General features: G+C 39.2%; 1 protein-coding gene across 1 annotated transcript in view; it reads right to left on the bottom strand.

Annotated features, from left to right (window-relative positions):
• Positions 1–14982, bottom strand: part of COL1A2 (collagen type I alpha 2 chain) — a 43262-nt gene that overhangs the window by 10782 nt on the left and 17498 nt on the right. Inside the window, exons 17-40 of the mRNA XM_059818265.1 lie at positions 14877–14975; positions 14747–14791; positions 14547–14645; positions 14043–14096; positions 13834–13941; positions 12903–12956; positions 12705–12803; positions 11782–11835; positions 11296–11394; positions 10456–10509; positions 9747–9800; positions 9570–9623; positions 9417–9470; positions 8527–8571; positions 6221–6319; positions 5379–5486; positions 3981–4034; positions 3373–3426; positions 2761–2814; positions 2599–2652; positions 2389–2496; positions 1352–1405; positions 1205–1258; positions 120–281 (exon numbers count right to left, since the gene is read on the bottom strand). Of these exons, the coding sequence (XP_059674248.1) occupies positions 120–281; positions 1205–1258; positions 1352–1405; positions 2389–2496; positions 2599–2652; positions 2761–2814; positions 3373–3426; positions 3981–4034; positions 5379–5486; positions 6221–6319; positions 8527–8571; positions 9417–9470; positions 9570–9623; positions 9747–9800; positions 10456–10509; positions 11296–11394; positions 11782–11835; positions 12705–12803; positions 12903–12956; positions 13834–13941; positions 14043–14096; positions 14547–14645; positions 14747–14791; positions 14877–14975 (1773 nt within the window). The remainder of the gene's footprint in view (positions 1–119; positions 282–1204; positions 1259–1351; positions 1406–2388; positions 2497–2598; positions 2653–2760; positions 2815–3372; positions 3427–3980; positions 4035–5378; positions 5487–6220; positions 6320–8526; positions 8572–9416; positions 9471–9569; positions 9624–9746; positions 9801–10455; positions 10510–11295; positions 11395–11781; positions 11836–12704; positions 12804–12902; positions 12957–13833; positions 13942–14042; positions 14097–14546; positions 14646–14746; positions 14792–14876; positions 14976–14982) is intronic.

The following is a 14982-nucleotide window of genomic DNA, read 5'->3' as shown; positions in this document are numbered from 1 at the left end:
TTTGCTAAATTTGTGGATAAAAGAGAAAAGCCCTTCACAAATACTAAAAGTATCTTAGAAGCCATAACATTTATGTGAAGAGAAACATTTTCAACAAGATGTGATTCTCAGTAACTTACAGCAGCACCAGCCTCTCCAGACGGACCTTTCTCACCAGCAAAACCAGGTGGGCCAGCAATACCTTGTTCACCAGTACGGCCAACTGGACCAACATCGCCACGTAGACCTCTAGCACCATCTTTGCCAGCTGGGCCAGGAGGACCAGGGGGACCAGTGATGCCCTAGGATTGAGTATGAATATGATATCATTACAGTATAGACCCGTTAACTGGGGAGAACAGAGCTAAGTTTCATTTTATGTCCACGTACAAAAATTGTGCTTTGCAATAAACAGGTTATCAGCTGTTCTGAAGCAGCAACGTCTATTGCTTTTGTTAGCAGTGGATAGCTGGAATCTGAATTATTGAACAGAGATTTTTTTTTTTTTTTACTCACTGCAGGTGAAAGTGGCAAAATTTGGCAGAAAAATATTCATTTGGCTCTGGAGACATTAATTGCAACTGTAAAATCTATGAGAAAAAAACTCTTCCAATTCAACAAGATTATTTGCTTTGGATACTGGGATTTACAATATATTTAAATGTAGGGTATCTAAGGAAAGAAGTACCTTTCGGTAAAGGTTGGAAACACCTTTGAAAAGAAAACCACAAATGTCAATTTGAAATGAGAACATTTGGCTGAAAAATAAAGAAGCAGGGATTCACATTCTTAAACACAATGAGAGGTTGCCCTACTGGAGACAGGGGCTGGAACTGCAGATACTTCAGAAAGTGTGGACAGAAGGTAACCTTAACATTCTTTTTCAAACAGGACATGACGTTCTTATTCCACTCAAAATCAGTGGCTGTTCAGTTACTCACGGTGAACAAAAGCAAAAGAAGCACAGATTTTTACAAATGGTTAGGCATCTTAAGATGCAGAGGGATGCTTGACAGATTGTAAAAAAACCCCACCAAACTAAATGCATAACTCCCACTCTAGGAGTTTAAACAGTTAAGAGACTTTTTCTTATCTCATCCAGTCCTATAAGGATCTGAGGTGATTCCAGTGCAGTTAGAATTTGTGCCCATGTAACAAAAATGAGGATTACCCCAATGCAACTTCTGACTTATCTCCCATTAGAACTTCTTCATTAGTTACTTACAGCAGGGCCAGGAGGACCAACTCTTCCAGCAGCACCAGGGAAACCAGTCATGCCCTAAAAATAAAAGTGAAAAGGAAGATTTGGTTTAAAGGAAACAATGACTTCATGAAAAGCAACAATGTCAGTGCCAAAAGCCTGAAGACTTACAGGAGGACCAGCATCACCACGAGGGCCAGCAGGACCAGCAGCACCAGCAGGACCCTATAGAAGAAGGATTGAAAAAGACAGACGAATCAAGCAAAGACTGTTAATGTTCCCTACTTAGAATAAGGGCTCAGTCTCACTCTCATGAAAGTTAAGAGTGATTTTTCTTTTTACTTTAATAGGAGGACTGGGCCCAAACCCACAATTCCTGTCCTGATACTAGGGTAGTAAATTCTCACAGACATTTTAAATCACTATCATAAGGTCTGAGAAGAGTTGCACAAGGCATTTATGATTCAAATGAATTTGCCTTGCAAACGTTACGTGCATCTAAGAAAATCTGGAAGTCAAAATATGAAAGACATTATAAGGCCAAGAACAGCAAGTCCTGTGTTTGCACTGTATAACTGATACAGCCACGTAGTGCAAGGGCCTGGTATTGCTCTATTAGAAGCATACAGTAAGAACCCCAAGCCATGTTATATTGCAACACTTTACAGTATTTGAAATACCAGCACCTGACTTTCTGCATCATTTCAACCAGTTCCCCAATAACGGGCTGCATGCATGTGAAGTAGTATATACCTTTGGGCTATAAAAGTGTTAGCACATGAAAAGCCTGGGTGCAAGTGGGTGCACAGACAAATTTGCACATATGCTTCTGGATGACTGGGTCTGAAAGTCAGACTGCAACAGCACATCCTGTCTTTGAGAGGAAGATACCATCATCCTCAGCTCCAAACTTACCCACAATCACCCCTGAATGGTCCAAGATAGACTGATTTTCCTGATCTTGGGGGTGAGTTAAAAAAATTTTTTCTCTTCATTTCAGTTCCAGACTCACAATCTGAGCCCACATAAATAGATTGACAAAGTTTATATAATGCATGAAAATCAGTATGGTGACTTTCCTCACAGCCTAGTTTGAAGTTTTGTTGCTTTTTTAATTACCTTTTCAGAAATCAAGGCCTTCAGGCTACCATATTGCTTGCATAGCACAGTTAAGAAACACACATTTTACAAAGACACAGTTCACTTACTGGTGGTCCAGAAGAACCAACTGGGCCAATAGCACCTGTTGGTCCACTTTCACCCTTAGGTCCTTTAGGCCCACGCTCGCCTTTAGCACCAGGCTGACCAGCTGCACCCTATGGACAGAAAAATACCCAGAACAAGGAGTTGGAAGAGCATGCAAAGGAAATAGAGGAATGGCATGGCATCAATAAGAGGAAAGTGCAAACAATACTCACAGGAGGTCCAGCAAATCCACTAGGACCTACGGGACCAGGCTCACCACGTTCACCCTAAAGAGAGGACAAAGAAGAGAAGACTGGTTGGAATGAGCTTTAAAAGGGTATTTTTCTGAACATCATGTCTTTGACACAGGTATAGTTGTAGGAATTGCTACTTACAGGGATACCACGGGCACCAGCAGGACCAGCGGGACCAGCAGGACCTCCTTCACCCTAAAACAGAAAGCATTGTGACACTGTGGGCGAAGACCACACTGCAGGCAGAACAGGGGTGATCTTGTGGTACAGACATATAGAGCAAGTCACCCTGTGTCTCTAATGGAGAGGGTGTTACTGAAAATGCTTCTGTTTTGATCCACCCTGTATTAATAATTCTAATGGTACTCAGACAGGATAAAGAATCATTCTGAGCTAATGTGTGGTTGTTCATCACTGTATCAAAACCTGTTCTCACAGTGTGAAGAGGATTGTGGAAATTAGCCTCAACTAGGAAGAATTCAGACAAAGCCTAAATTAGAACCTTCTCCCCATATAACCCACTGCCATGCAGATGTGCATCCCTTCCTTGGCCTTTTAGGAAAAGGTTTGGGATGCTATGGCAAACTTCACTGAATAGTTCTACATTCCCAATAACACTTGCTTCCCAAATCTGAAAAACTTGCAGAACTCATGCATACTACAAAGATGGAACTGGTTTTCATGGAACCCAAATATTAATGCATGGGTAAACTGCATAAACAAGACACTTTTTCATTCAGAGAGTAGACTTACCCGATCACCAGCACCACCAGCAGGGCCAGGAGCACCAATAGCACCAGGGAGACCCTATAGGTCAAGAGACAGGACACCATTTCTAACAAAATGTAAGCAGGAGTGACTACTTTTAATATCTTTTCTCTTTCCTCCTGGAGACAGGTGTGTGATTTTCTTCCAGCCGTTTTCAATATGAAGGACACATGATTTTATATTCTGTTATTTGCCTTCCAAAGTATGAATTCTAGGACAGGCAGCCAAAACCTCAAATTAATGATAATTTTGTGTGGCTTTGCAGGCTGCCTTTAGAATTAGCTGTCTGGGCTGAGCCCATGAGGTTAAACAGGGTAATGTCACAGTGAACAACTGTCTATGAAATACAAGGTTCTCTGCTGATGTCATTTCTCTGCTTGTGTGCATGAAATGTTATCATTTTTCTCTCTCTCACCGCAAATACAAACATCCCTGGACAAGGGGCAACAAAATCATATTGATTTGTATCAAAAGTGAGCAGATATAAAAGGAAATGCAATACAGTGGGAAATGGAAGTCCTGAACATCCTTTTTAGTCACTTAAGTTCTGAGGTGTAGCAAGGTAAACTCAAGTAGAACCAAAAGATACTTACGCGAGCACCGTCTCTTCCTGTTGCACCAGCATCGCCTCTCAGACCTGGGGCACCCTAGAATACAGAGGGGAAAAAACCCGTATTGGTAATGAACACAATAGTTTGTATGAAAGAAGTCTTGAACTATTTGCTGAGTATCCATGTAGTACTTGCATACCATATGAGATGCTTACCATGCTAGGTTTTTTTGGGAATGGACTTTGATTATTAATTCATTCTTACCGCTGAGTATGTACTAACTTGCAAAGTGAGAATTTGCAGACAAAGGGGACTGACATACTTTTCATAATTATAAGCCTGCCTCTTTCATGGGAAACCTACTTACTTTCCCCCAGGTGGCAAGAATTTTGAATGGAATTAAAGATTTAAAAGCAAGTTAATGTATATTCCAAATGATGAATGTAAATCCCCCGTCAAAATCCCTTTTCTTTTGGTCAAGAAATAACCATAAGTAAAAATTCTTTTGGGTATTCATGTTCTACTTTCTATTTGAAGCAGGAAAACAACTGTTAAAAACAATGTCATATGAGTGGTCACATAAAATGCCATATGTTTCACATAACAAAAAGTTATATCCAGCCCATCACTAGTGTCAAGAAATCAGACCAGCACTCTGTTCTATCTCTTTTTTTAATACATCCTACTCTTCTGCATTAATCTGCATGTCAGTACATAGCATTTTATGAAAAGTTGCAAGCAATTTTCATCTTAATTTCCTTACAACTCTATTTATGCTAAATGACTATGGATTTTTTTTAGTCAAAACAAGTAAAGCGGTTCTAGAAATCTCAGTTTAGAGTTTAAATAATGAACAGAAGAGAATATAGAATGAGATGTACATAACAAGATAAAAATAATTTTATAAATAATTATATGGATAAAGCAGAAGTAGCAACAGGACTTCCAATCACACTTCACAGCTTTATATAAGGGCTTCCATTGGCTAAAATGTTTTCTGATTTTATAGAAAACTGATATAATTACAAAGTTTTTGTAACTGATTTACTTATACCATAGCCACTGCACCTAGAGCAGTCAAGGATTTGATCAGAGACTCAGTCCTTTGTGATCAGTAGGCCCATTCCTACTGTAAAGCCTGTACTCAAAGACAGCTTTTGTATTTCTTCAGTAAAGATAAGCTCATTGTTAACCAATCCTGTGAAGAACTAACTGCCACTTAAACCAATTCCAAATGCTGAGCAAAGATCAAAATACAACCTTAGAAAGGACTGTCAGTCTGTTAGACCAACAAAACCTCTATTTATTGAATACTAAGTAATACAATTTCACAGTAAATGAAGGTCTCATTGGAGTAACCTGCAGGTTTTTTTAAATTAATGAAAATCAAGCATCTCCCAAACCTGTGCATGGAGTAACAAAGCTGGTTGTCCACCTTACCTTTTCACCCTTGCCTCCTGGAACACCAGCAACACCTCTCTCTCCTGGGATTCCACCAGGGCCAGCAGGACCAGGACCACCAGCAGCACCAACATTGCCAGGCTCACCCTAGCAGCAACAGCATATCATGTAAGACAGGGCCAAATCATTCACACAATTTGGAGCAAAATTCTGTCATTACTACTTTGTCCATCATTCTGCTTGTTTGTAAACAGTGTGAGCAGTAGTATTTCATCTTAAGCTATTGTACTTATTTTACATTTTCAGCTAGTGAAGATGCCAGACGTGAACACTCTCTCTGATTCTGTGGGCTCCTGAGGTTTTAGGGTGTCCCATATTCCAAACTAAAGTTCTGTGGAAAGACTGCCCCTGAAAACCTTGAAAATTAAGACCCATATTCAATTAGCATCGAGCCAACGTTATTTTGGTAGATGACTGCTCATTATTGTGCTAATGTTTTGGAGAACGTTGCTTACTAGACACAAGAACTTCCTGTGTATAAGTAAAGGTGGGTATAAATAGAAGTCAGCATGAATTTTGGCCAAAATCTTGGACCCTATCTCAAAACAGAATAATAGTATACCCAGCTGACAAGCTGTATTCAAACTGAGTCCAAACTGGAGTTCCCATCCCATCATCTATAGTCCAAAACATAAAAACTTTTAATATTAGTGTGGACTAGCTGGGGATGGAGCTTTACCACTTGAAGAAATGATCCAGGGGCTATGTTGTATAGGTAACTACCTATTACCAGTAATCACTTATGCTCTTAGGAAAGAAGGTTTTGGGTTACCTTCATCAGGAATTCAACAGTAAGGCAATGGCAGCTGGAAAAAGCATACCTTGTTGCCATCAGGGCCTGGTGGGCCAGATGGACCACGGCTTCCAATGGAACCGGCGGGACCAACAGCACCACTTTCACCAGGAGGACCACGTTCACCCTGCAGGAGACAGTCTGATTTGAGTTTTTCCTCGAATTGTTCTGTAGCTTAGAGGTTTAAAAGCACTGACTAGTAGCAATGACAACACGATGCATTTTTGTCTGAACAAGCCATTAAGAACTGTATTAGAATTGTGCAGATATTAACTAAACTGGTCATAAGAATTGGCTCTAGCTTTTGACGCAAATGTAGCAAAGGGAAGTACTAAAGTCTTGCATCGTGATAACAGGTGACAATTAAAGTACAAGTACTTCTTGAACATGTATTTTGGCTACTGTGCTCATTCTGGTAACAGTGTCTTGAATTCTACTGTCAAATGGAGCTTCTGATACCAGTTTGAGGCCAGATAATGGATTCTAGTGAAATTGGGGCCATTGTAAATGGCAAACAATTATTTTTGCAGTGGCAAATGCCTGGTGAATATTGGAGAATAAAGGTGACAGCTAAAGCTTACTAATATGACCTGTACATTATAACAAGTATAGGGATAAATTCTGAAAGAGAGGTCATCTGGACACATGGAAGTAGCCAGAAACGGGGCTTAAATGCACAATAGATCTATCACAGATAGAAATACCATTTTTACTAAAGACATCTCAAATTATCCCAGTGTGATCAAGCTGGACATCAGTGAATAATCTGATAAGGCATAATGGAGACTTTTAGTTATCTTGGAGAATCTGGGAGTTTGTACAAGAACTATAATGTGGTCAAAGAACTGACTCAAGGAGAGATAGCACACTGCTAAAAAGCACCAACGATGCAGAAGGCTAACTTATATTTTAGTGATGTTCCCCAATTAATATATCTTTTCATTATTTTTACATACATTTTGTTAATGACAGAGAGGCAGACAAGAAAGAAAGATATTTATGAAATATGCAGATATCACAAAGGTGGAGACTCTTGTCAACAGAAGAAAGGTAGGCATATTACACCCAAAGAAGTGAATAACCTGCTGAATGGCTGTCACAGTAGAAGTGGGACAAAATTCAAGAATGCAAAGTACCAGGCCATTTATTTAGGCACCAAAAATGAGGATTTATGTTGTAAACAGAGGTTTCACCTAGTGAAAATGACAGAAAGGGAAAGGTGATAGCCAATAGCCAACAGTATGATGCGGACATGAAAAAGGCAAATGTGATCTGGCACAAGCAGCGAGATATTTTTAGGAAGTGTTAATTTTGTTGTAAAAAAGCATCAGTAAGACCTAATTGGAATACTGAATGAAATACACTCTGGTTAGGTATGAGATGTTTAAGACAAGCTAGAGCAGAGACAGATACTGCTACTACAATGATAAACGGAACTTGGCTTTGATAGATTAGCAAAATGAATTTTTAAAGAGGACATGGTTCTTCATTCAGCCTCAGGGCACTAAATATAAGGAGGAAAAGTGCTATTTAAACTGACTGACACGACTGATAAGAGTGAATGGGAATATTTGTCATGAATACATTTAGTCTGGAAGTCAGAAGAAAAGAGGAAGCATAAGAAGCAGTTTGAATATCAACCTCTTTATAGGTGGATTTGGAAAGCAAATAATTAATCAAGCATTTTATAAACTACTTATTGCTTTGCATAAATAGGACCTTCTGCCATGCAGGAAGGCCTCCACACAAAGCTCTTTATGGATGTTTATTCACAGCGCAGGAATAAAGGGAAGTGGGAGACAATATCTTCTAACAACTATTCCAGGCTCTGGATTCGGCCCACCGTTTGTTCCCAAAGACATTACATGGGAGGTAGGAGCCGGCTAGCAAGGGATAGTATCACTGAAATGGTCAGGCTAAGAAGGTCTGCGCACAAGCACTGGAAATGAAAATTCTCATATGCACCAGGCCTCAGTGTAACACTGTAGGATCAGTATTTTGTCATCCACATTCTCATTGTGAGGTTCATTAATAAAAAAAAAAAAAAAAAAAATTACATCAGCTCTTCAGGATATCATTAGTTGGGTAATATTCATACTGCTTATCTAGAAGTTTGCTAACACTGGCAACTATTGTGTTATATAATCATATACCCTGACACAAGCAAAGAGCAGAGAAAATTCTCCCTCATTCCTGGGAGTCTGCTGCAATACACTGTAGTCTGTAAGTGAGAAGAGCTGTTTGTCTTGAGAAACTTGGAAATGTATATAGCTACTATTATTATTGAACACATTATTAAGATAGTCTGTACTTGATTTCAAATGAGTTACTCACTCTTGGGCCAGCAGGACCAGGGACACCAAATTCACCATGAAGACCCTAGAAGACAGTAGATGTATTGGTAAAGCTTATTTCTAAAGCAAATTTATTAGCTTAAAATGTGCTTTGTTTCTTAGCAGTAAATATAAATGCTTCTCAAATTGCAGCAGCATATTGAAAATCTTTAGACTAAACCCAGTCTTTTAGATACATGGAAATAAACCCTCTTCAAATAGCTGCACAATATCTCAAAACACACATGAGATAATAATTTCTTATCTGAAGAAAGAAGTAGTTATTAAATTCCACGCTCATTTTTCAGGTACATGCGATGTAAACTCCTTTACAGGGACACAGAGAGATGTAACTATAAATGTTAAAAGGTGGTTATGACACATAGGATGAACAATTTGCAGATTACATCACGCATTTTAACTGAGCAGAACCTAGAGCCTGAATTACCACTGAGCTACTTCAGTTGTATGCTGCTGTAAATTCATTGAAGTCAATTGAGGTGCAAAAGCATACAATTGGAGTAATGCAGGTTAGAATGAACCTTGAAGATTTCAAAAGAAATTTGAAGTAAAATGTTTTTCATGTACTGTCTTGTCTTTTGGGGGAGGGAGCATATTTTATTGCTGCTTAAGGCCCAGAAAGCAAAGGATTGGCTTTGCTCAGTTTTATACCAAAACTTTGAAAAAAGTAGTACGTTGCAGATTCCAACAGACTTTCTTAATTTGTGGCTAGCTTTAACAAAAGGGACTATTAAACTTTGCATATAACATGGATTGCTTTGTTTTGGCAAATGGCTCCAACAGGGTGTTGCTTTACTACATGTGCAATTGTAAACATAATGCTTATGCAATGCCTGCCCCTACTTGTGGAGTACTGTATCTGTTACTCACCCTTTCGCCTGGTTTACCAGCTTCACCAGCTGGACCTGAGGGACCTGGCAGACCCTAAGTGTAAAGAAACAAGAATACAAATAAAGTTAAGGCAGAAGCACTTCATGCTTTGTAAACCATAGATAAGATTGGGCAGTGCACATAGTTACTTACCTGGAAGCCAGGAGGGCCAGCAGGACCTTGTTCGCCCTTTCCGCCTTGGTTGCCCTGGATGGAACAAACAAGTGATTAACTTGGAAGGAGAAATACAGGAAAACATATTTTAAAATGGGGAAGTCCCATTAATGAAAAGTAAATCACAAATTGGATCTTGTGGAGGCTGTTACTTACAGTGACTCCAGGAGGACCTTGAGCACCATTGTTTCCCTCTGGACCAGGAGCACCCTAAATGTATTCAAGTAGAATATAGAAATTGTTATCAAAGTTTGGATTTATTATGTATAATATCTCTCTAAAGTGATTCTGTGCCAAAAACAAAGGTCTCTTGCTGCATATTTTGAACTTAACCATTTACTTGTAAGAGCTTCTCTGTCAAAGGGGACTGAAGATGCTTACAATTTTAAATTCTGGGGATTGTTTTAGTTATTGCAGCACATTCATCCTTAAGGAAACTTCTTCTGAAATTACAGATTATAGGAACCTTGCCGACAGCATTTTTCCTACAACAAACCAGTTATTTGGTCCCTTAAATGGAAGAATTAGTGAATTTTAACTATTAGTAAGAAGCTGGAAATTTACAGGATAAATTAGAAACCATACACTGTCCTCAAAAATTTGCATGGGGAGTACTATTTTTTCCTCTTCATAGGAAGCTAATACCCCATAATTAATTTCCCAATTAATACCCAAGAAGGGTAGTTTTCATTTATCCCTTAAGTAATAGTCCCCACTGACATGAGGCTAGATGAATGCATTCCCAAGTGCTTTTCTATTTCATCATCTATTCACGCTTGCAAAAGACAATGCTATCTTATTACAGAGGTTTTGAAAATCTACTTTTTTCTCTCTGGAAGTTGATAAAGAAAACATATCCACATACCCGTGGGCCAGCAAGACCAACATTGCCTTTTTCACCAGGTTTGCCAGGTTCACCCTGAAGTTGAAAGAAAAAGATACAAAAATTAACTAAGACTTTATATCAGATTCAGTTTAAACTGCTAAACAGAGACCTATACTCCTCTTGTCAGAAGATTTATTGTAACATTTCTTTAACCCTAATTAAAACACTGACAAGCTCCATTACCTTGTTGAACCACTTAGAAAGAATAGCTCAAAAATGAATGTCTTTTCTTTTCAAAATTCCATTCCTTTATTTTTTGAGATCGTAATTCATGACACTCTGCGTAGTATCCTATGCAATACACTATAAATGTCTGCATGTGTGTGTATGTATAGCAACACCACAAATCCAGGAGATGATTATTGTTATCTGTGGCCTCTGTGTGACCTGTCAAGAGCCCCACTGAAATCACTGGTAGCTTTTCTTCTAAAGTGAGTGAGCTTTGGATTGTGCTCCATAAATAACAATACTCTGGAACCTAAAATTAGGCTTGGTGGCCAACCTTTACAGAACTTTTACTGAAGTGTATGTACAGAAATGATAAAATGGACATGCAGAAATTATAATATAGACATATATTAATCTAATCACTTCAATGTCCAAATATTCCTAAACTAATTAAATTGTTTTTCATTTGTTTAATCATATTGTAGATAACTGGAAGATAATTTAAAACAGAACTCTTGAATGTAAGTGGATGCTATCCAATAAGCAGTACAGGAGGACACAGGGAGATGTGTTTGATTGTTAGATTTGAGGACCTACAGATTCGTCTGGAAACACCTTCATAGTAATAAAAAGTTTCTGTACTGTACTTACAGTGGGACCTTTTGGTCCAGGGAATCCAATGTTGCCAGGCTCACCTCTATTACCAGCTGGACCGATTGGCCCAACCCTACCATCTGCTCCAGGGAAACCCTAGAAAAAGAAATCATACTATTAAATGGCTGGGGTAATTTAATTAGAGTTCAGGTTTAGGAGAAATGTGTACTGACAGGAAGGAAATGGCATTTAACTTTTAAACACTGTTTATACATCGCATGCTCATGCATTCCTCCATTTTTCTTCTTTTTGTAGAACTGTGTATTTCTTCTTCTCCTTCCAGGACATAGGCCTGATCTGAGACCCACAGAAATGAATGAAAAGTTTCTCACTGATCTTCTGAGTAATATGGTAGTAAAATCTTGCTGGTTTTACACAGAGTTGTGTTAGAGCTCAATGCTGAGATCTCTGCTTTCTAAAATCTCAGTTTATGGCTATGTTTCACATGCAATGGGGAAATAGAACAAAAAGCAAGGTACTTACAACAGGACCTTCCTTGCCAGCAGGGCCTGGGCTTCCAGGCTGACCTGGGAGACCCTGAGAAAGGAAAGGTTTCATGTTTTTAGAAGGAAACCAACTCACCCAACAGTTAACCAAAATTTTTCTACATGCGTGCACACACACAGACACCAAGTTATCAATATACACTGTGGAAAGAGGACTGTATGTCCTACAAAGTTTACATCTAAAACACACTGAAGTTTCATTTGGTGGTGTGTGCTCCCATGCCAGTTGAAAAATCAGTATAGGTAAGTATCTGTTTCACTTAGATAAACTCATTTAGGCTCTAGTTTAGCACAGAATGTGCTTAAATGTTTGCAGATGCCTAATAGTTCACATGTGCATTGAAAACTCTTTCACTTCAATGGGTGGGGTAGGAAGAGAAAGAGTAGTATAAAGAGGCTAAAAGACAACGACATGGACATAATCTGGCTGCAGCCAGCACCACTAAAGGTAGATGGCTGTTTTCCCTGAAATAGTTTGTAAAATAAAATTGAAATAATTGAGATCAGCCATCTAACATCATTTTAGTAGGGTTTGCTTTTCTTTTAGTTGGTTAAAGAGGACGCACACTTCAGCTGTGATCTTAGTGATCACATTCTATAAATAACCACAAGTGGAACCCCCTCTCAGAAGTCAATGCAGTACCCAGTACAAGGGGGCACTGCTCCACGATAAGGCAATCAAATGCTACCACATACAAAAGAAATTAATTTCAATATACATTTTGATGTTTCTTAATAATTTCCTCATGGATGTTTTTTCAGTAGAGTGGTAGAAGTGCCCTGATTGTGGTTAGCACAGGCTGAATTTTTGCAGTTTGATTTCTGAATAATTTTGCCCCTAAATTGTAAGACATTCTCTTTTTGCATAGTTTAAACTTACACCACAGAGTTCAAACTTACTCTTGGACCCATAAGACCAGGCTCACCAGGACGGCCACCATCACCATTAGGACCCTTAGCACCAACAGGACCACTAGCACCACGGTTACCAGCAGGTCCCTAACGAAATAAATAAAATCAGGCAGAGGTAACAAAAAGCATCACACATCTGTATATAAAAAGATGATTTAGAAACAGTAACCCAGACAAAAGTCTTACCATGACACCAGCTCTGCCATCAGCTCCAGGGAGACCACGAGATCCAGGCACACCCTGCAAGTGAACACAAAACAAATCAAGAAAGGGAAAGAAATAAATATGTTCCTGTATGGTGTATAGTGCTTGATAAATTTCAGCCTTCCAAGCAGGTCTGCTGAATTTGAGGTAAGTGCAGCTCTAAGCACACACACCTCAGTGTAAATGTGTATTGTGAAAGAAATCTCTCTCACTTCCTTTAGATTTCTTTAAATTCTAATCTGCTTGTATCAGAGCATTTTCACTGTTCATCGTAATCTAATAGCAGCTTTATCCAGCAGCTAGGATCCCACAGCCTGGCCCACACTTTTTCACCTTCCCTTCTCTGCAGAGAGTTACTGGCTTCTCTATGACTCTATATAGCCTACTCAAGATGCAATACTGAATCCTTATCTCTACCAAAAAAATTTCGTGGAAACACTGCCATATTTCCTATTCTTTTCCAGTGAATTCGTGCTCCTGCATGAAGCCACATGCCTCCTGAAATTCACTGAGTGGTTTCCTCACCCAGTAAAAAGGGTACTAGGCACCCTTGAAGACACTGAACTGAAACTTTTTGCCTCACATTACATGTGAGCCAATTATCTGATTTAAGCAGTTAAATACCATCACAAAGCTTTAAGAGCAATCAAAGATAATTTGCTAAATATTACACAATGGATAAATTAAAGCAACCTCTAATTACTTCAGGGATCAGATAATAAACAGCATAAATATAAAGCAAAAATAGGTTTGGTCCCAACTAATCAAAAGGTTCAGAATGGCAAATGATCTTTGCTTAGCAGCATAAATGTAAATTTAATCACTCATAATTACTTAATTTGCCTTTGTGAGTCTAGCTTTATTTCCTCTTTCCTTTTTGCTTCTACTTCTGAAACATGAAAAGAAAACCTACTCTTAGACCAGCAGGGCCGGGGGGACCAGCAGAGCCAGGTTCACCATTGCTGCCTCTCTTGCCTTCCTCACCACTAGGACCAGGAGGTCCAGCAGGTCCAGCAGCACCCTATTTCAGGCAAACAGAGAAAAAGAAGAAATGAGATGTTGTGTTGCAGATACTATCAGGCTTTATTAATTGAAACAACCTTCATATGTTGCCATACTTACAGGCTCACCCTTATTACCACTTTCTCCCTTGGCACCAGCAGGGCCTGGTTCACCCTAGAGTCCAAAACAGAAAGAGATCATAGAATTAAGCATCATTCCAAACATCTCTTTTCTACCTGGACAACTCTTTCATTAATCAAAAAGCTATTTAATCATCCAATGCCATGCCTGCCTCTATTTTGATAAATGGTTAGTGAACATAATTGTATTTCTGGGTTAACAGGCATGAAAAGAAACATGTTAAAGATACTTTGAAATGGCAGTAATTGAACTATGAAATATTCAGGGCTGGTTCCTCTACTGAGGAGTGCAAAGTGAACCTTTTCAGTCCCAGCATCTGAAGCAAGCAGTGAGACCCAGAAATGAACTACAATGTTTAATTATAGTGGAGCAAGAGAAAATGTCTGCATTAAATACAAAAATATATCCAGAGGAAATCTTTTACAAATGTCGACACTGTGTCCAATTTTCAGATGAAGACATGCAATATACAAGGTCACTTACAACAAGTCCTCTAGCACCACTAGGACCAGCGGGGCCAGGAGGACCAGGAATACCACGGGGACCAGGCAGACCAGGAGCGCCAGCAACACCAGGAAGACCCTGTCCAACAGAGGGGAAAAAAAAAAGTTATTATTTTTTCTGTGCATTAACTGAATTATATTTTTTTTAGAACAAACAAGTGTGAGTATGGCTGTACTTACAGCTGCACCTTTAGCCCCTGGAAGACCGTTAGCACCAGGGTTTCCCTATTAAGAAAGATAACAATACTGGTTAATTCAGACTCTCAAGTGCACCTGTCCAACAACAGATAAAGTCTGGCAAGTTACTCACTGGAGGGCCAACAGGGCCACTAGAACCGGGAAGCCCAATCTCTCCTCTTGGACCAGCAGGACCACTGGGACCAACATTACCAGCAGGTCCAATTTCACCCTGTTTG

Source organism: Gavia stellata, chromosome 6 (assembly GCF_030936135.1).
Source record: "Gavia stellata isolate bGavSte3 chromosome 6, bGavSte3.hap2, whole genome shotgun sequence".
In the NCBI taxonomy this organism is placed as follows: domain Eukaryota; kingdom Metazoa; phylum Chordata; class Aves; order Gaviiformes; family Gaviidae; genus Gavia; species Gavia stellata.
The sequence above is the reverse complement of the archived record's forward strand: the minus strand, read 5'-3'. Positions and strand labels throughout refer to the sequence as shown.